Source organism: Meriones unguiculatus, chromosome 3 (genome assembly GCF_030254825.1).
Source record: "Meriones unguiculatus strain TT.TT164.6M chromosome 3, Bangor_MerUng_6.1, whole genome shotgun sequence".
NCBI classification, from domain to species: Eukaryota; Metazoa; Chordata; class Mammalia; order Rodentia; family Muridae; genus Meriones; species Meriones unguiculatus.
In genome coordinates, this window is record NC_083351.1 from 10,601,279 (window position 1) to 10,621,435 (window position 20,157).

General features: G+C 51.8%; 1 protein-coding gene across 3 annotated transcripts in view; it reads left to right on the top strand.

The window, feature by feature from the left end:
• Positions 1-316: 316 nt before the first annotated feature.
• The window catches only part of Plekhm2 (pleckstrin homology and RUN domain containing M2), a 38,872-nt gene continuing 19,031 nt past the window's right edge, over positions 317-20,157 (top strand). The window contains exon 1 of one of the 3 annotated variants that reach the window (XM_060379142.1): positions 317-598. In XM_060379142.1, the coding sequence (XP_060235125.1) occupies positions 539-598 (60 nt within the window). In that variant the 5' untranslated portion in view covers positions 317-538. The remainder of the gene's footprint in view (positions 599-20,157) is intronic. The other 2 variants (XM_021630843.2, XM_021630848.2) reach the window with 2 other exon arrangements.

Sequence of the window (20,157 nt, forward strand, 5' to 3'; positions counted from 1 at the left end):
GCGGCTCTGGAGTTCTGCGTGGTGCGGGGAGGTGCGGGGTGGTGGGAGTGGGGCCAAGGTTCCCGAGAGCCAAGGTGTTCGAGTCCCGAGTCTCTGCGATGCGGGGTCAGTGCGATCCCTTCCCTGAGACGTCGCGGGCCTGCGTGGTCGCGGCTGTGTGAGTCCCCAGGTCTCCGCGCCCGGATCGGATCTCCGGTCTATGAGCTCCCAGGTCGCCGCGGCCCCGGGTCTCCGCCGCTCCCGGCCTCGGAGGAGGCGGGCCCGCCGGTGCCCGCGGTCCCTCCCGGCCGGGGCTGGCGCCGCCCCGCCTGACATCAGTTCCTGCGGCCGCGCACGGCCCGCGTCTCCTTCCCGGCTCCGCGCTCGGGAGGCGCCGGCAGCGGCGGAGCGAGGCCCGGGCGAGGCGAGGCGAGGGCGGCGGGCGCCGGGGCCCGCGGCCGGCACGACGGAGCCCCCGTACGGCCGGCGGCAGCGGTTGGCGGCGGCCCCGGGCGCCCGGCGCGGGAAGCGGCGACGGGGCGGCGGCGGCGGCGGCGCCATGGAGCCGCGGGAGGTGAAGGACCGAATCCTGGAGAACATCTCGCTGTCGGTGAAGAAGGTGAGCGGCCTGCTTCGGCCCAGCCCCTACCCGGTCCCTGTCTCTTTACCCCTGGGTCGCCCTGTGACCCCCCACCCCGAGCCATCGTCCTCCCGGCGACCCCGGGCTCTGCAGGGGAAGCGGGTGGCTCCCGGGAGCGCCGCGGCCTCCTCCGAGCTATTTTTAAAGAACAAAGTTGAGGTCAGCGTCCTCGGAGCTCCCCTGTGTCCAACCCGGCCTTGCCTTCCCAGAAGGGACCGGTGACACCTCGGGAAGACTCCGGGGAGGACCCGGCCCAGAGAGCATCCCTGAGGAATGAAATCACTGCATCCCTCCTCCTTCAGGGCAAAGGCCGAGGACCAGCACTTGCTGGCCACCCCAGATGTGCCCCATGACATTGCCCGGGGGACCCAGGGAGTCCCCAAGTCATCCTACTCCAGGATGGCAGTTTAAGGAAAAGCTCATTACAGAGTTCTGATTGAGGACCTGAAGTGCCTAGGATTGTATTTATGGGTGGTGAGCCCTGAGACAGAGTGACACTAGGACACTGCGTTAGGGCTTGCTAGTATTGGTCATTGCCCCAATTCCTGGTAGAAATGACTACCTGTCAAGGGCACGCACAGGGGTGAGGAGACAGGTCAGCCTCGGAAGGCTGGGTGTGGTGGTGCTGTCTGGGATGTCCGTCATCCCAGCCTTCAGAAGGCCAAAGCAGAATCCTGAGGTCCAGGCTAGCCTGGATTGCATGGTGAGACCTTGTCTCAAATACAAAAAGTAGGAGCGGGCACAAAAAGACTCCCAGGCTAGGTGGTAGAATTCATATGCACAGAAAATGTATGTGGACAATCAGAATAGACTTACTTCTATCTACTTTTTTACTATTTGAATTTTTGCCTCGCCTGATTTGAAAAGATTAACCAGCCTTCCTGCATACTCTTTTGTATGTGTGTGTATGTATATTATATTTTACCTATTCGTGTATGCATCTGTCTATGGCTGGACGCCCAGGTGGAAAGTGGAGGTCAGAGGACAGCTTTTGAACAGTGCTTCTCTCCTACCATAAGAGTTTCAGGAATCAAACGCAGGTTGCAAGTTTTGGTAGCATGTGCCTTTACCCACTGAGCCGTCTCTCTGGTCCTCTTCTTTCTTGCTTTTCTTTTCTTTTCTTTTTTAAAACAGTCTCACTATGTAGACAAGGCTAGCCTCAAACTCTCTTTCCCTGGTGTTGGCATTAAAAGTGGGTACCACTATGCCTGCCTCCTTTAAGGTTGTTTCTGCTTCTAGGTGGTCACAGTGGTGCATGCCTTTGAGCCCAGCATTTGGGAGGCAGAGGCAGGTGGATCTCTGAGTTTGAGGCCATCCTGGTCTACATAGTGAATTCTAGTACAGCCAGAGCTATGTAGTGAGACTGTCTTGGAAAAAACAAACTAGAAAATAAAGATTTCTGCTTCTAATAAGACTTATTCTGAGACAGGACATTTTATCAGGGCTACTTAGTTTGAAGGCTAGAGATACACAGTAATATTCTATCTCAAAGCAACTATGAGCAGGGTCGGGGGGCAGCAGCAGCTCATACCTGTAATCCCAGCACTGTTGGAGGCAGAGGTAGGAGGATCTCTGAGTTCAAGGCCAACATGATCTACAGAGTTCCAGGACAGCCAAGGCTACAGGAAGAAACCCTGTCTCAAAAAACCAAAACCAACCTACAAACACAACAGTAACAGTAGGCACTGAGGCTTCTGTACCCTGGTCGTAGCTGTGCTCCAAGAACCAGCTATGGCAAGGAAGGGAAGATGGCGTAGCAGTAAAAGCACTTGCAAGCCTGAGTCAGTATACAAACTGGATGGCCTTGGTTCAATCCCCAGAAAGCATGATGGAAAAAGAGGGGGGAAAAGTAGTTGGGTGTGGTGGTGCATGGCTTTAATCCCACCCAGCACTTGGGGAGGCAGAGTCAGGCAGATCTCTGTGAGTTCAAGGCCAGCTTGGTCTACAAAGTGAGTCCAGGACAGACAAGACTACACAGGGAAACCCAGTCTTGAAAAACAAAAAATAAAAACAACTTGCCAGAGCAGTAGCTTAGTGGCTATGAGGACTGGCAACTTCTCCAGAGGACCTAAGTCAGGACCCCAGCTCCTAGCTTGGGTGGGCCACTACCTCCTGTAACTCCAGTTCCAAGTGACCCAGTGTCCTCTTCTGGCCTTCTTGCATACCTGCACTAGGTGCGCACACCCACACCGACACACATTAATACAAATAAGCATTTTAAGCAGCAGCTGTGACTCCCCCAGAGACTCTCTTAGTTGAGAGAGGGAGGCCCTAACCAAGCCTTGGCAGCTGGTAGCATTCTTGGAGAGAGAAGCGAAGTGGGGACCCCCAGGCGGCCTTCTGAGGATGACTGTCAAGGGTTCTGCTAGATTCCAGCCATAGAATGTGCAGGTGGAAAAGCTATTCAGCCTGTCACACAGGCCAGAGGTGCGCAGACCCGGGCTGGGCTTTGGATTCTGGGTCTGCCATTGGGTATAAGGATCCTAGCAGACAGTGGAGCCTCTGTTGACCTGGCCAGTCAGGCTCTGCTCACAATGTTAGAATGGAAATTCAGTTCCATGAGATAATATTCCCGCAATGCTTAGCACAATCCCTACCACACACTTAGGCCTAAACGCTGTGTCAGCTGCCATTATGACTTGCATTGTTTTCTTGTCTTTTACCCTTGAGGTAGGGCTGGGACCCAGGGCCTTGTGCCTGTTCTGTGAGACCCACAACCACAGGCCTTTTTTAGTTCATTATTTTATTTTACAGAATGACCTCCTGCTGACTTTTGATCTTCCCCTTCCACCTTGGAAGTGCTGGAATTACAGGCATCTACCGTCAGGCCTGGCCTGTGTCTGTTGCTGGGGATTGAACCCAGGGCCTCTTGCATGCTGGGTAGGGACTCCACTCACTGAGCTGCATCCTAAGTGCTTCCTTCTTCTTCTTCTTTTTCTTCCTCCTCCTCCTCCTCCTCCTCCTCCTCTTCTTCTTCCTCTTCCATTTCCTCCTCCTCCTTTGGTTTTTCAAGACAGGGCTTCTCCTTGGCTGTCCTGGAACTCTCTATAGACCAGGCCGGCCCAGAACTCAGAGATCCTCCTGCCTCAGCCTCCCAAGTGCTGGAATTAAAGGGGTGCACCAGTGCTACCCAGCCCTTTTTTTATTTTTCTGAGAGAGCATTTAACAATTGCCCAGGCTACTCTCGAACTTGTGTCCTCTTGCGTTAGCCTCCACAGTAGCTACAATTATAGACCTGCAGTACCATGCCCTCCTTCCTGTAAAGTTTTTCTTGAAAGATCAGGTGGTGAATATTTTTAAGTGTTACAGCCTTCACTGAAGTTACCTAATTCTTTCCTTTTTGCTCCCAAGCAACCGTACATTTATGGGTGAGGCTGTAGTCCAGAAAACCTTTATAAAAATAGGCTAAACTTTGGCCTGTAGGTAGTAGTTTATATAGGAATATGTGGGTATACCCAAAAAAGTTCCTGCCAAGGTGGCTGATGAGCACTTTCAGAGAAGTGACTGTGGCAAGGCCTGTAGAATGCCCAGCATCATGGCTGCTGCATCTTTATCTCAGGTTTGCAGGGTGAATGCGGACACGGTGAACCCCATCCACGTACTCAGGTTCCTGAGTACCTAGTCCAGGTCCTCCCTCTTTCTCGGCCCCAGGAAGGTCACATGGGACAGCGACAAGGCTCTGTCCTCTTGGAAGCGACATGCTAGTAGAAGATGAGGAATAAGTTAGTCACATCTCTGCCCATTTCCAATTCTAATGGCGTGGCGTGGGCTTCAGGTGGAAGGCAGTGAAGACACAGGCAGGCTAGTTTCAGCAGGGACCGCTCCTGAGGAGGAGAGAAGGAAGACAGAGTTATTCTAAGAGAACAGGTCTTTTCTTGGGTGAGGAAGAGAGACAGGGTGTCACTCTGTAGCCTGAGCTGACCTCAAACTCGCCATAGCCTAACAGGCCAGCCTCCCTGACAAGACAAGCCTGTGACGTGATGCCAAGCAGCAAGTACTGAAAATACACGCGTATGCCACACACACACACACACACACCACACACTGTACACCACACACATGCAACACTTACACCATGAATGCCATACATGGAACCTACACACACACACTACACAAACATGTACCACATGCAAACACACACACCACTAAACACAAACGTGGACTGGGGGTGTGACTCAGTGGCAGGCTGCTTATCACCATTGGCTACACAGACAGTTCTAGGCCAGCCTGTGCTACAAGAGACCGTGTCTCAAAAAAACAAAACAATAAAACCTAAAAATAAGCTGTGCGCGCCTGTAATCCCAGCACTTGGGAGGCAGAGGCAGGCAGATCTCTGTGAGTTCGAGGCCAGCGTGGTCTACAAAGTGAGTCCAAGACATCCAAGGCTCCACAGAGAAACCCTGTCTTAAAAAACCAAGCCAAACCAAAAACCAATACTCGGTGCTGGAAAGGCTGGGGTGGGAGGGTCACCATGAAGTTAAGGCTAGCCTAGGCTACATAGCCATACTCTGCCTTAAAAACAACTCACCATTACTACAATAATTATCACTTTAGTAATAATAATAAAGCCATAGACATCTCAAAAGCATGCAAGATGAAAAGAAGCCATTCCGTGTCTTCTTAAACAGGGCAAATAAATTCATATGACATTGACAGTAGCCCAGCGGCCGCTTGTCTGGCCTGCTTCTTCGCCTGTATGGTTGAGGTAGACACTGCCACCTGCTAAATGAGGCTCAGGGAGGCCTGTCCAGCTCCAGGCCCTATCAGCCAGAGGCCCCCGTCTGGGTCTGGATCCAGAGGCTCCAATGACCAGGCTGCAGCTGTTTCCCAGCCTGGCTGGTCACTGCTGCTTCCAAGGCTGTCCCGGGGAGTGGGCTTTTCCCCACTTCTGTTGTGCTTTTTGAGACCGGTCTATATATAATCTTCTTACAGAGACCCACCTGCCTCTGCCACCAGAGTGCTGGGATTAAAGGCTTTTGTGGCTACTACTGGCCTTTCCCCACCTTTCAACTCCTTCCGATAGCCTAGCTGGGCCTGCGCACTGACAGTGAAAGTCCTGGCCCTTTGCTTTAGATCAGTAGTTTCGTTCTCTCTGCCTTCTGGGAAAATATTCTGAAAACCCCCAAGGAATCACATAGTATGCGCCACAGGCTCTGACCTTGTGGGTCACCCCACTGACCCCCACGAACAGATGTGAGACAAGTGTCTGCTCTTCCTGAGCCCTGCCTGTCTGGTTTACAGTGTGCTTCTCTTTTTATGTGGTGTTTCTCTGACATCAGGTTTCTGTCAGAAGCCTTGCAACACAGTGGTCCTTCCCGCCCCATCACAGAACACTCTAGGCCTCGTCCATCCTGGGCTTGCCTCTAACTTAGAGCCATTCCTATTGAAAGGCTCTATGTGTCGGTTTGTGACCAGGCAGAAATTCACCTGCTCCTGGGCACTCGCTGGCAATAGCGGGCACCATGGAGGACTAAGGCTGAGTCCCTGTGGTTACTTAGAAGCCACATCTCACACTCCAGAGTTGGGTGGCTCTGGCAATTCTGCGATCTTCCTCAGAGCTTGTCTGTTTTGGAGTCCAGTGTGGGAAGAAGGTCATGGAAAAACTGGAAATCTGCTGCCAGCTGTCAGAATGTTAGTCCTGGAAGCCTACTGAGTGAGGGTGTGGATGCTAAGAGCGGAGCCGGGGGTGAATGCTGTGGGGAGGAGAAGCTGGCCTTCTAGGTAGCTTATGCCCCGATAGTTTGTCCTGCTGGAGTGCTTGTCACAGCCTCAGGAGTCATCGCCATGGCGTGTTGGTGTAAGAGCTGACAATGCCCCGAATCCTCAGGAAACACTGGGGCCTGCCTTCTGCAGAATTCTCCCAGTGGCCTCTTTGGTGGCACAGAGGGCTTCTAGACAAGCTTGGTGTCTAGAACCTGCCCTGCAGTGTGGACGGAGCAGCCCTTGCCTGGAGCTGGCCTCCTGGAGCGTCCTGCCTAGGCAGCAGTCCTGGTTGATGTGAGCGAACGCTCCTTGCCAGCCCGTCCTCCTGCTCATCCTCTTGGCTGCCTGCTGGGTGTGAGTCTCCTGGGTGAGACTGGAGAATGATGAGGTTTCAGGCCAGGCCTGGGAGTTCACTGGTCTGTTGGGATTCATGAGCATCTGGGTTCCTGAGCGCATCCCCTGTCTTATAGCCAGGTTGTCCTGCTTCAGTCTTCTCCATCTTGTATCTGTGATTTATCTCCTCCCCGTGCTTGTCAACATTAAACAGTACAGAAACGCAGAAAAGCACATGTCTGTTTCTTGCAATCTGTTCTTTTCCCCCAGACAGCTGTTTGTTTAATAGCGGGAACTAACAGAACCTAAGTAACCCAGTGGCGTGGGAGAACAAGGAAGGGACTTGTACAAATTAGAAATCCACAACCCATCTTAGTTTTTGGAAGCCATAGGCCACTGATCGGTCTTAGCACAAGTTGTCTGGTTGGTCTGGTGACACCCCACTTCCTACAACTCACTTCATAGCCAAGGATGACTTTGAACTTCTGGTCCTCCTGCCTCCGCATGGAGCACCTCACCCAGTTTTATGTGTTGCTGGGGATGGAACCCAAGACTTTGTGCATGTTGAGCAAGCTCCCTACCCACTGAGCCACACACCCCCAGCCTTACTCAAGCTCTTTGTTTTAGGGTGTTCTCAGGGTGCTGAGGCTTGAAGCAGCCAAACGCGGTGAGAGGAAGAGGCGAGCACACAGCTGGGTTCCTTACATCTCATCTCCTCGGAGCCAGCTCCTAGCTCTACAACTTTCCCCAGTCAGAAACACTCTAGGACAGTCCATGCTGCTGCCTAACTTGGGGACAGTGGGCTCAGGGAGGCAGCTTGTCCAAAACCATGAACCTCAGAAGGAGTGAGGTTGACCTTGGAATCATTTTTCTGGCTCCTGCTCTTTTCTCCATGTCTACATGACAATCATGTATCTCTATAGGTCAGTCTTTTTAATGTATGTAACAATGGGTCCTTCAGGCGCACGTGTGCATCATTACACTTTGCTCATGTCATCCCCTATTGCCCTCCTCCCCCTCCCTCCCCATAGGTCAGCCTTGTGGGCTGGTCCTCTATAAACTGTCTGTATTCTCCGTTTGTTGAGTGACTGCCGTGCACTCGGTGCTCTTGTCGTCTTTAGGAGACAATGGTGAGCCAATCCTGGGAGGCGGGTTACATTCTAGAGACAGATGTGAGGCAGATGGCAGCGGGGGCCTGGGGAGGTGGGTCCGTCAGTAAAGTGCACAAGGGCCTGAGTTTGATCTCCGGAACCCACTTTAGAAAGCTGCCCATCGTAGACCATGCTTGGTGAGCATGAGGCGGCGACAGCAGGACTCCTGGGGTTTGATGGCCAGCCTAGCTCATTCAGTGAATGCGGGGCCAAGTATGAGACCTTATCTCAAAAACCCAAGGTGGACAGTGTTCCTGAGGAGTGGACATTAGAGGCTGTCCCTGACTTCTGCATATATCACACACACAAACATAAAAAATGATACGAATTACAATGGGTGGATGTGGACCTCAAGCCCTCCTTTCTGTCCTTAAGTAACCAGGATTTGTAATCCAGTATGTCCCCGGCAGACTTCTACGCCCTGTGTTTTGAGTTTTCAGCCCGTAATGTACCTGACTAGACCTTGGCATTGCACGGGCCTCGGACCGGAGGCAAGGGTGCCGCCATGTCCCCCAGACTGGTAATGTAGTTCGCAGTATGACTTGGTGGACATTTTCCTTTATCTGGACACTGGTTGGGGAAGCACTCACGAGGTCATGTAGGCCCAGTGCACAGAGGGGAGAGGAACTGAAAGGACACAGGCAGCAAAGGGCAGCTTGGAAGCCTGGTATAGAGTAGGCTTTGAGAAATCCCTCCCCCGCATAAGCATGGCACACAGCACTGGTGGGCAGGGTTCTGCCAGCTCCAGCCTGGAAGAACGGGGAAGAATCCTGCTCCCTGTTTTCTTTCAGGCCAGTGTCTAACTTCTGGGCCTCTGGTGTTTGCCCAGGGGCTCTTGGCAGTTTTCTCTTCCCACTCTGAAAGGCATCCTTGGTTCCTCCGAAAGGGGTCAAGTCTTGCTCCCAAGTACTTTGAGGCTTGGGCAATCTCCTTCCTGGAAGGAAAAGTATTTAACTACTTTACAGAATGTTTTTCGGGCTGGAGAGATGTTAAGAGCACTGGCTGCTGCTTTTGCAGAGGACCCAGGCTTGGCTCCCAGCATGCATGTGGTGGCTCACAACCGTATGTAACTCCAGTTCTATGGGGTCCGACACCCTCTTGTAGTTTCTACAGGCTTAGGCATGCTTATGGCTACATACACAGATTCAGGTAAAACAATTCATACACATAACAATTTTTTTTTTTAGGAGTAAAACTTTTTTAAATACATAGAATTATCTGTGGGGAGACAGGCGTGTGCTGCCTTCTCTGCTGTATGTGGTGGTTCTGGGACACGAACCCAGGACCTCCTGCATGTCGCGGCCCAGGCTTCTAGAAACAGCATTCTGCCGAATTAACCTAAGCGACCTGTCCTCTTCAGCCAGCATTACAGCCTAAACAAGGCATACAAAAACCTCCAGAGCCTGCTTTCTTTTTCCCATGGGCGCTTCTCAGTACCTCTCCCAGCCTGGTGTCTGCCGCTGTCAGGCTGTGGGATCCACTCATGCTTTTAAGAGGCTTTAATTTCCCCAGTGTTGATTCCAGGACGATGCAGGCCATGGCAAACAGACCCTTTAGGACAGCTCAGGGGTTCTGTAGTGACTGCCCCACAGAGATGGGATGGTCATGCCCGTGAGGAAATGGGACGCCTGCGTCCGAATCTCCGGGTCTCTCCCTGGTTCTCACCCAGGGCGACTGTTGTACTCTCCAGCTCTGCAGGCCACTGTAACTAGTTGTCAGTCTGAACCAGGCTGTCCCAGGCTGAGGTGGAGCGGCATCTGGGGATACAGACTTTAAAACTGGGAGGCTCAGAAGCACTGTGGTGTTAGTGGAGCTGTAGACCGCCAGGACCTGTACGCTGATGCTGTCAAGAAAGGAAGCCACTAGAACATCCCGGCACTGTGACCCTGGTCACTGGGCACCTCAAAACCTGTGCTGCTTCATCTCAGGTGGGATGGAAACAGCGGAGCCGCTTCTAGGGTCTGAGGCATGCCTCGGTGGGATGGGAAGCCTTCGCCTCCCTCAGCCATAAAATGAGGGTTCTTCAGACTTTTCCAGTGTGCTGTGGCTTGCTGCTGCCACGCACTGTCCCCGCTTTCCGGGTCTCTCTCCCGTCAATGCCACCCTGCACTGGGCGTTCTTACCGAGACCGTGGGAAACTTCCTGATGGCCAGATGGTTGTCTTAGAAACCCTGGGATGTCAGCCTTCTCCAGCCCTGGCCAGCACCCGGCCCTGACTTAGACCCAGTGGGGGTTCTCTCCAGAAATGCTTTTGGCAGCAGTGACCTGCTCCTTGGACCATGTGACACGGGCATCATTCTCTTTTTTTCTTTAAAGCTTTACTTATTTATTATGTATACCCCCTGGCATTATCCTTCTGGAGATGCAGCTCAGTTCTAGAATATACCTGCCTAGCATGCACAAGGTTCACGTTGTGATCTCCAGCACTGTGTAAAGCCGGAGGTGACGATGGATACCTCTAACTTCAGCCCTTGGGAGCCTGAGGCAGGAGGGTCAGAAGTTCAAGGTCATCCTTGGCTGCATAGCCAGCCTGGACTGCTTGAGATACCCTTTCACTCCCCCAAAAAAGAAGCTTGCCTAAAGTGTATAATGTACCGTGCCCCTTAAATCTGTTTTTTAGGGGCTAGGTGATGGGCACCAGCCTTTTCCATCAAGACTCTGCCATCTGTACAGATGTCTAAGCATAAATATAAAGCTAGGTCCGGTCTCAAAAGCTTAATGCCAATTCTTTGGGAAACTGAGGCAGAAGGATCTCAAGTTCAAGGACAGCCTGGGTAGCCTATTGTATTAGTCACTGTTCTATTGCTGTGAAGAGGCACAATGGCCAAGGCAACTCTTATAAAAGGAAAGCATTTCAGAGGCTTAGTCTGTTATCATGGTGAGGAGCATGGCGGCAGGCAGGCATGGCATGGAGAAGTGGCTAAGGCAAAGAGAGAGACCTGGCCAGCATGGGCTTTTGAAAGGTCAGTACCCCCCCCCACACACACACACTTCCTTCAAAGGGCCACACCTCCTAATCCTTCTAACCCTTTCAAGGAGTGTTATTCCCTGGTGACCAAGCACTCAAATATAGGAACCTATAGGAGTCATTCTTTAAAATATTTATTTATTTATGTATTTATGTATTTATTTATTTATTTTATTATGTATACAATGTTCTGTCTGCATGTAAGCCTGCACGCCAGAAGAGGGCGCCAGATCTCATTGTAGATGGTTGTGAGTCACCATGTGGGAATTGAACTTAGGACCTCTGGAAGAGCAGCCAGTGCTCTTAACCTCTGAGCCACCTCTCCAGCCAAGAGCTATTCTTATTCAAACCTTCACACAGTAAGACCTTGTCTCAAGATGAAAAGTTTAAAAAGGGTGGGAATCATGGAGACCCTCCTGAAGGGACAGTCATATCAGCTCTTCTCCATCTGTCACTTTTTGGTCGTGTTCTCTTTTGGCCTCTTCCTGAGAAGTTCAGGAATCAGAATTTGAGGAAGTCCTGATTCCCAAGACAATAAATGGTGTCATGTGGTTCAGCCTCTGCTGTTCCTCTGAGGAGCTGCCTCAGAAAGAGTGAGTGTCTGTGGAGACCGCAGTGGTTGCTTGGCATGGTGGCACACACAGCAATCCCACCCAGCACGGGAGAGGCTGAGGCAGGACATTTGCAAATCTGGGTCAAGCCTAAGCTACCCAGTGAGACAGTCTGACTCAAAACTACACAAACAGAAGGCCCTGCAGTCTGTCCAGGCAGTGGCCATGCCTGGAATAGAATTCCAAACCGCAGGGCGGATGTTGCTCTGCCTCCTCTCCTGGGACACACGTTTGCTGAGGCACCCTGCAGCAGTTTCCGAGGGGAGCGGCACGGTAGGCCGAGGGCCCTGGAGATTACTCCATCTGCTCCACCACGCATTCGGGCTCATTCAGCCGTGGCCGCCGTCCATTTAGTTATTTAAAGGGCTGACTTGGGTGAGCCCATCCTTCCTTCCTTTGCTTCGGGACCTGGACTCCCGAGAGCTTCCCTAGCAGCCAGCCACCTGCATACCGGAGCTCTGTGTGAGGCCAGCAGGGAGGCTGCTGAGCCAGGAAACCTCCACCTCAGGCAACAGAGGAGACAGGCCTGCCTTCTGTGTTGCCAGGCTGTTTGTGTCATACTTCAGGTTTGTGCACTCGCTGAGTGAGCAGGGATGAGTCAGGGGGGCGACCGGCAGGTGTGGGGAAGGGCATGTGCTGCTGTGGAGCCTCCTAGCAGTGACGTGGTTAACACAGCCATTGCACGGCCCTGGACCCCTCAGGCCTTGGACGCTCTCCTGCTACTGTCGAAGCAGGGGTTATCCGGCCCTGTGAAGACAGGAGTATGACCCACCTTTCTCCCAGGACAGGTTCAGTCAGTGGTAGAGCTGGGACCCAGGTCAGATGACAGCATTGTGGCCTCTTTCAGTCCTCACTGACCAGGGCAGAAGAGAAAAGGTCACCTGTTCCCATCTTTGTACTTGGCCATTTATAATCTACAGCCACCTTTACGATAATGATTAGAGACCAGTCCAGAAGGGTTGCACGGTGCCTGACGTGGGATTCGGGTTGTTCTGAGTCACTTGTCTATAGGAGAGACAAGACTAGGCCTCAGAACTGAGCCTGGGACCAGCCCTGATCAGAATGCGTCAGACATTTCTTGGCTTGATGGCGAGTGCCACCCACGTTTCCCCAAAGTCATGGGATGGTGCAGTCATGTGATGGCTGGTCTCCCCAGGGCGCTCCTGGAGCACATCCTCCTGGCTTGAAGGCAGTCTGGGCTAAACAGGCAAGCTCACCCTGGGCCTGGTGCCTGAGCACACCTGCCAAAAATGGGGGCAACGTATGAGCTTAGCCAGTCCAGGATGTGGTCTGGGAACAGACGGCAGCTTTACAGAATCTAACATTCCGTCTCTTTCTTGTCCTGCTGGTCTTGGTATTTGTGTGTGTGTGTGTGTGTGTGTGTGTGTGTGTGTGTGTGTGTGTGTGTGTGTATTGTTTTATTTATGTATACGTGTCTATGTGAGTGTGTGCCATGTGTGTGCAGGTACCTGCAGAGGCCAGAATAAGGAGGTTGGCTCCCCTGGAGCTGGAGTACAGGCAATTGTCAGTCGCCTGATGCAGGAGCTGTAGATTGAACCTGGGTCTTCTGGCAGAGCAGGCAGTGCTCTTTACCACCAAGTCACCATGTCAGCCCCCTCATTTTGATGCTTTTAATAGAGTCAAACATACCAGCCCACCTGTGTCTCACCCCTCCACTCCTGGGACATGCCTATCCTTCTTGTTCCACCTGTTTTCCTACCGTCCTTTTAGCAAAACTGGTCAAAAGAGTTTTTGGTATTTGTTGTCTCCTGTTCTTTTGTCCCCTTCCTTCTCCTGTCTTTTTTTCTTTTTTAACATATTCATCCGTAGCTACCCCAGTGTACATTGCTTATAGACAACTCTTCCTCCCACAAGACCTGATACCCATTACCTCCTTTAAAAATTAGTCATTATAGCTTGGGGAGCGGTGGCGAATGCCTGTAATCCCAGTACTCAGGAGGCAGAGGCAGGTAGATCTCTGAGTTTGAGGCCAGCCTGGGCTACAGAGCAAGTTCTAAGACAGCCAGGGCTACCCAGAGATACCCTGTCTTAGAAAAGAAAAAAAGAAAAGAAACATTTCCTTAACATTATCGGGCTGGCTTGTAGCTCAGCTGGTAAGGAGCATGCTTAGCACACATGAAGTCCTGGGTACAGTCCCCAGCAACTGCGTACGCTAGGCATGGTGGCACACACCTGTGGTCTCAGCATGCGGGAGTTGGATCCGGAGTTTAAGGTCAGTGTCAGTTACACAGCAAGTTCAAGGCCAGCCTGGGGTACAAGAGACCTTGACTCAAAACAGATAGATCAAGAATCTGCTGAGTTTCAAGTTCTAATTCCTGCAGCCAGTTTTTAAGGCCTTGTTTACTCAAAATGTGTTCCATGAAACTTCCCTGTTCCTCACCCCAGGACCTTTCATTGAAGTCCTTGGCCTCTGTGACTCCAGTAACCCACGGTGCCCTCTCTCTCTGGAGATTCTTTCACATGGCTTCTGCAGCACATACTGTCCTACGTGAGCGGGCCCTCAGCCACCCTCCTGACCTTATCCTGCGTCACCCACCGCCTCAGCCTCTGGCTCCAGCCATATAGGATGGCTTATTGGTGGCCCTCCTCAGGACCTTGCACCGCAGTGCGCTGGCTGTATGTGGGATTTCCTGGGGGTGCTGAAAGAAAGGCTGTGTCTGGCCCGCCTACGGAATGTGCTGTCTTGGTCTGGGAAGGGGCCTGGTCATGGTTATATTTTTCAAGTTCTGTGAGTGTGTCTGTGGAGCCTGCTTGTGGGCAGCACTCAGAGACCCTCTTCCTGAGCTCAGTGCCCAGCATGGCTGTCTTCGCCTCTCAGCCCATCTCCCCACCACCCCCTGGACAGCTCCCCTTTAATGTCTCCTGGCAGAGGGCCACCTGATGTATAGATGGGACCGCTCAGTGGCTGGAACCGGGAAACCTAGAAGGCTATCACTTCCTCTTCTCACGAGTAGCACCTCACCCATTGATGAACCCCTGGACATCATTTCCAGATCCTCAGTCGGACCCCTCTCACTTCCTCCCCAACCACAGCTGCCCTGGTGCCATTGCCCTGGTTCCCCATCCGCTCACAGGGGAGCTTTCTACCTACATGTGTCGTCTGCAGTCTGGACCTGGCACCCAGAAGCCTGCGACAATGCATGCGATCATGTTATCTCCTGGTGTTCAAACCTTTAGCGGCTCCTCATCAAACTGCAAATGAAGTCCTGTACATGCTTTGGCCCTCAGCTGCCCTCATAGCCTCACCTCATACCACTCACATCCTTACTCCTGAGCTCAGCCCTATCAGCCTCCTCACTGTGGCTCCTGCCTCGGGACCTTTGTACCTGTTCTGGGACGTGAACACTCGTTCCCTAGACACCTCAGTGGTCATCCTTGGCTGGACCATCCCTGGCCCAGGACTAATAGCAGGCCCATGCCCTTCTTTGCTTTAAAATAGCCGCTTCTGGCTACTGCTGAACCAACCTTAGGAGACACTGCTCTCAGCCCAGCTGTCGTGGCTTGCTACCCCTCAAGACCTCAGGCCGTGGGCCAGCATCCTTTTCCTACACAGCCGGATAGTAAATCCTTAGGCCCTTCAGGTGGGTTACCCTGTTATAGCTCCTCAACCTGTCACCGTGGCACCAAGGCAGCATGGGTAGCACCAACAGAGCGGTGTTTTCTGCCAACTCTGACGTCTTCTGCCTTTTCCCAGAGGACAGCCTCTGAGCAGTAGGGTGAGTTCTTCCCAAAGTGGGGTGCTCCTCTGTGAGCCTCAAAGGATGCAAGAGGAAGAGTCACAGGCCATCATCCAAGAAACAGGCTCAAATCTACAGGCTTTGTTGTTTTTGCTTTGGTTTGGCTTTGGTTTTCTGAGACAGGATTTCTCTTTTTAGCCATGGCTGTCTTGGAACTCACTCTATAGACCAGGGTGGCCTTGAACTCACAGCATCCTCCTGCCTCTGCCTCCCTGAGTACTGGGATTACAGGGGTGTGCTACTGTGCTCGGCTATCTACAGGCTTTTAAAGATTGACTTATTTTCACTTGTGCGTGTTTTGCCTGCATGTGTATGTATATACCATGGGAGTGCCAAGTGCTCACAAAGGCCGGAAGAGGGCGCCGAGTCCCTGGAACTGGACTTACAGACACTTGTGAGCCCGTAGCTCCCAACTAAGTGGGTACTGGAACTGAACCCAGGTCCTTTGCAAGAGCAGCCAGTGCTCTTGAACACAGCCATCTGGCCATCCCTGCTAAGGACTTGTAAATTCTAGTTGGAAGGCCCGAGTTTTCCTTCTTTGGGCTCTCCTAGAACACATTAGAAAGGAGTTTAAACAAACTCTAGTTTTTGTTTGTTTGCTTTGTGTTGGTTTTTGAGGTAAGGGCTAGCTATATAACCCAGGCTAGCCTCAAAGGCAACCCTTCCTCAGCCTCTTGAGTGTTGGGATTATGGGCTTGTGCCACCACACATGGCAATTTGGACATTCATTCAGGGATTTTGAACCCAAGTGTGATGAAAATATTTGTGTCTAGAATCTGGTTGTGCCAATTACTAGCTGTGTGACCTGCGTTACCGTGTGGCTGTGATGATTAAATAGTCTGAGTCACATTGCTGTCATCAGCATTGAAGCCATTCATACCTGTAAAGTGTTTATGAGGCCCTTTGATTCGTGTTCGTTTGGCTTTTGGTTTTTCAAGACATGGTCTCCCTGTGTAGCTCTGGCTAGTCTGGAACTCACCACATAGACCAGACTGGCCTTGAACTCCAAGATTTCCCTGCCTCCGCTTCCAGAGTGCTGGCATTAAGGGCATGCGCCACCACACCTGGCTGGCCTTTGATAAATAAGGGGTTCCTGTTATCTGAAGCCTTCTGGAAGCCTGAGGAAACCAAGTCTGGAGCAGCTCGGTGACTTGCTGTGGTCACCCAGTGAGTAGCAGAGTCAGCATCCAACCATGACTGATGGCAGGACCCATCATGACTGATGGCACTGTGCTGCCTTCCTGACGCACATAAGAGGTGCTCAAGATGTGACGGGCCTGATTCTAGCAGGCATTAGTGCTAGCGAATGCAACCAGAGTCATAAAAGATGCTGACAGCACTTCCGGGCTGTGTTGGTTATGTCCTGTTGGCCCGGTCGGTCCATCTCTCTGGAGCCCTCATCCACTGTTTGCTCTCACAGTCGCGTGGCTGTGGGGGTGGCTGCCAGCTGCCTCTCTGTGACTCACCTCTGCTGTTTACCTTAGTGCCATGCTGTGCTAACCAGCCCTGAGCGTATGAGAGTCATGAGCATCTTCTTCCTGTTCTTAGCATCTGTGCCCGGCTCAGCACTGGCACCACACTTCTCCCTTCAGATAACGGACTCCTCCGCAACCTAAAGCATGCTTAGGTGGGAGAGTGCCTGCCATGAGCACAGAGTGCCAGTTCCCAGGACCCACATCCAAGCTGGACATGGTGGCTCCTGTCCATAACCAAGAGCTAATGGGACAGAGTCAAGTGGATCTCTGGAGCCCACTGGCCATCTAGCTTAGCCAATGGGTAAGCTCTCAGTTCAGAGACTCAGTCTTAAAAAATAAGGCCGGTGCCAGGTGTGGTGGTGCACACCTGTAATCCCAGCACTCAGGAGGCAGAAGCAGGTAGAGCTCTGTGAGTTCAAGTCCAGCCTGGTCTACAAAGTGAGTCCAAGACAGCCAAGGCTACACAGAGAAACCATGACTCAAAAATCAAACAAAACAAAACAGGCAGGTAGCCTGGCATAGTGGAGCACACCTTTATTCCCAGCACTCGGGAGTCAGAAACAGGTGAATCTTGACTCTGAGGCCAGCCTGGTCTACAGCAAGACTCTGTTTCAAAACAAGAAAGTTTTGTTTTGAGGTCTAGAGAAGCGATTGAGGAAGATAACACAAACCTCTGCCTTCGCCCCAGGCATACTCACTAATATGCACGCACGTGCACCGTGCATACATTCTGGGGTGGTCATTTTAACTGTCATTGTAACAGGATGTGGAATGACCTGGTAAGAGTTTCCACAAAGGATTTTCTAGACCAGGGTTGGCCTGTGGGCACACCTGGAGGATGGTCTCCTTTATGTCTCAGCTGATGTGCTACCAGCCCACTGTGGGCAGGACCATTCCTTAGGCATGGGGCCTGGAGCCATGTAAGAGTAAAAAGGGGGCTGAGCACAAATTAACACACATACGCATTCATGACTCTGGTTGTGCTGTGTCAAGTTCCTGCTGCCTTGGTTTCTCCCACTGTAATGGACTATGACCCAGAACTGGGAGTTGAAATGGGCCCTTTCTACCTAAGTTGATTTTCATCAGGGTATTTTATCACAGCAGCGGAAATAAAACTAGGACACATTCACACAGAAAAAAACTTAAAGTCTGAAGAGTAGGACCCACTGCTAATAAAGAACTGGTTGCTGGGAGCGGAGTCCATTGCCATTGCCCCTGAGTGTATGGGTAGCCAGACCCTACGCCATTGGGGTGACTGAGACTGTGGGCTCCTTGTTCCACGCAGCTAGTGTGTATTTGCCACTTGATGTTCAGCAGCTATGCTGAGCCTCTTTTTATTCCCTGATTCCCTAAACCGGCAGTAGCCAGCAGGACAGCATGCCATGATGCCGGTGCCGTGTGTCCAAACTGGACGGAGCTGCTAGCCCTCGGAGCTGCTAGTCCGTCCTTCCTTCTTTCCCTTCTTCCTTCCTTTCCTTCCTTTCTCTTTCTCTGTTTTTCTCTCCTTCCTTCTTTCTTTCCCTTCTTCCTTCCTTTCCTTCCTTCCTTTTTCTTTCTCTCTCTCTTTCTCTCCTCCCTCCCTCCCTCCCTCCCTTCCTCCCTCCTTCCCTCCTTCCTTCTTTCCTTCCTTCCTTTCTTATACAGTGTGCTGCCTAGATGTAAGCCTGCAGGCCAGAAGAGGGCACCAGATCTCATTATAGATGGTTATGAGACACCATGTGGTTTCTGGGAATTGAACTCAGGACCTTTGGAAAAACAGCCAGTGCTCTTAACCTCTGAGCCGTTTCTCCAGCCCCCTCACATTTTCTTTTTAAAAATGTGCATTAGGTATGGTGCTGCGGATTGAGCTCAGGCCCTGTGCATGCTAGGTAAGTGTGCTGTCACTGCAACTGCATTGCCAACCTCTTGACGTAATTTAACTTCGAATAACCACATAAGGCCAGCAGGGACTGTACTGGGCAGCTCAGCTCAAAAAGGCCTTTTAACTATTTTTTTTTTTTTTTTAATTTTTTAAATTGAGATGAGGTTTCTCTGTGCAGCCCTGGCTGTCCTGAAACTTGCTCTGTAGACCAGGCTGGCCTCAAACTCACAGAGCTCCTTCTGACTCTGCCTCCCGGAGTGCTGGGATTAAAGGTGTACGCTGCCGCCGCCACCTGACTCCCTTTTAACTCATTTTAAAGAAGAGAAAATGAGTAAGCGCCCAGTCACTTTCTGAGGGAGTGCCGCTGTGTGGCGGTGCCAGGCTAGCACGCTCGCTTCCTGCCTCAGCCTTCCGTGCCATTGCCGTCTGCTTTCCTTCGGTTTTTTATTATGTGTTTTTATTTATTTTTTTTGGGGGGGAGTGCACACATTCTGTGCCATATGTTGAGCTCAGAGGACAACTTAGGAGAGTTGTTTGTCTCCGTCTACCTTGAGGGTTTGGAGGACTGAACTGAGGTCATCAGGCTTGTTAGCAAGGGCCTTTCATGCTGAGCTGGGCTGTGCTTTCGTTTCCTTCTTTCCGAAAATGGTTTTGTGGTTGCAGATTGCTCTCTGAGTCATGGTACCGTGTAGATTTGCAGCTCACCTTGATATGTGCAAGACATATCTGAAGAGAGCAGTCGGCTTTCCCAAGGGGTATAAAGGAAGGCCTGAATGATGAGGATGGAGCCCGTGTTCCCCAGGTAGGAAGACTGGCTACTGAGAGACACCGTCTCTCCACATGAACAGTCTCTGGGTTCAGGGCAGTAAATCCAAGATGGGGCTGGAGAGATGGCTCAGCAGTTAAGATCAATGGCTGCTCCTCCAGAGGACTCGGGTTCCATTCCCATCACCCACATGGGCTCACAACTGTCTGTACAACCATATTTGCAGGCAAAACACCCACACACATAAAATAGTTTTTTTTGTGTGTGTGTTTGTTTTTTTTTTTTTTTAATCCAAAATGGAATGGTGATGGGTTGATTGTAAAAGGATGGCTTGAGGTCACGAAGTGGCTGAGCGTGTAAAGGTGCTTGCCACCGAACCTGGCAACCTTAGCCCAGTCCCCTGAGGAAAGGCACGTTGACTTGTGGATCGGGTGGAAAGAGGCTGGGCCATCAATAAATGTGAGAAAATGGGTCACCCATCTGGAGTGACCCTTAACTTCATGCTCAAAGGCCTAAGCACAGAAGACAAAGGGCTGGAGAGGTGGGTGGTCGGCGACCGAGTCTCTCCAGTGGCTGTGCCTTGCCTAGCGTGGACTCGGTTGTCAGCGGCAACCAGTAAATAAGAGAAGGGCTGGAAGGGAGCCTGAGCTGAGCCCTGAGACCCTGAGCTCAGATCCCAGCACCCACTTAACAAGCAAGGCATGGCCTGACACCCAGCTGCAACACCACTGCTCTAAGGATCTGAGGCAGGAGGATTGCTGGGACTTGCTGGCTGCCAGCCCAGCCTGAAAACATGAGCTCAAGGTTCAGGGAGGGAAAGGAACAGGGCAGAGAGTGGTAGAGGAGAACATGTAACACCTTTCTCAGGCCTCTGTGCCAGAGCATAAGCACACATGTATGTGAGTACATGTA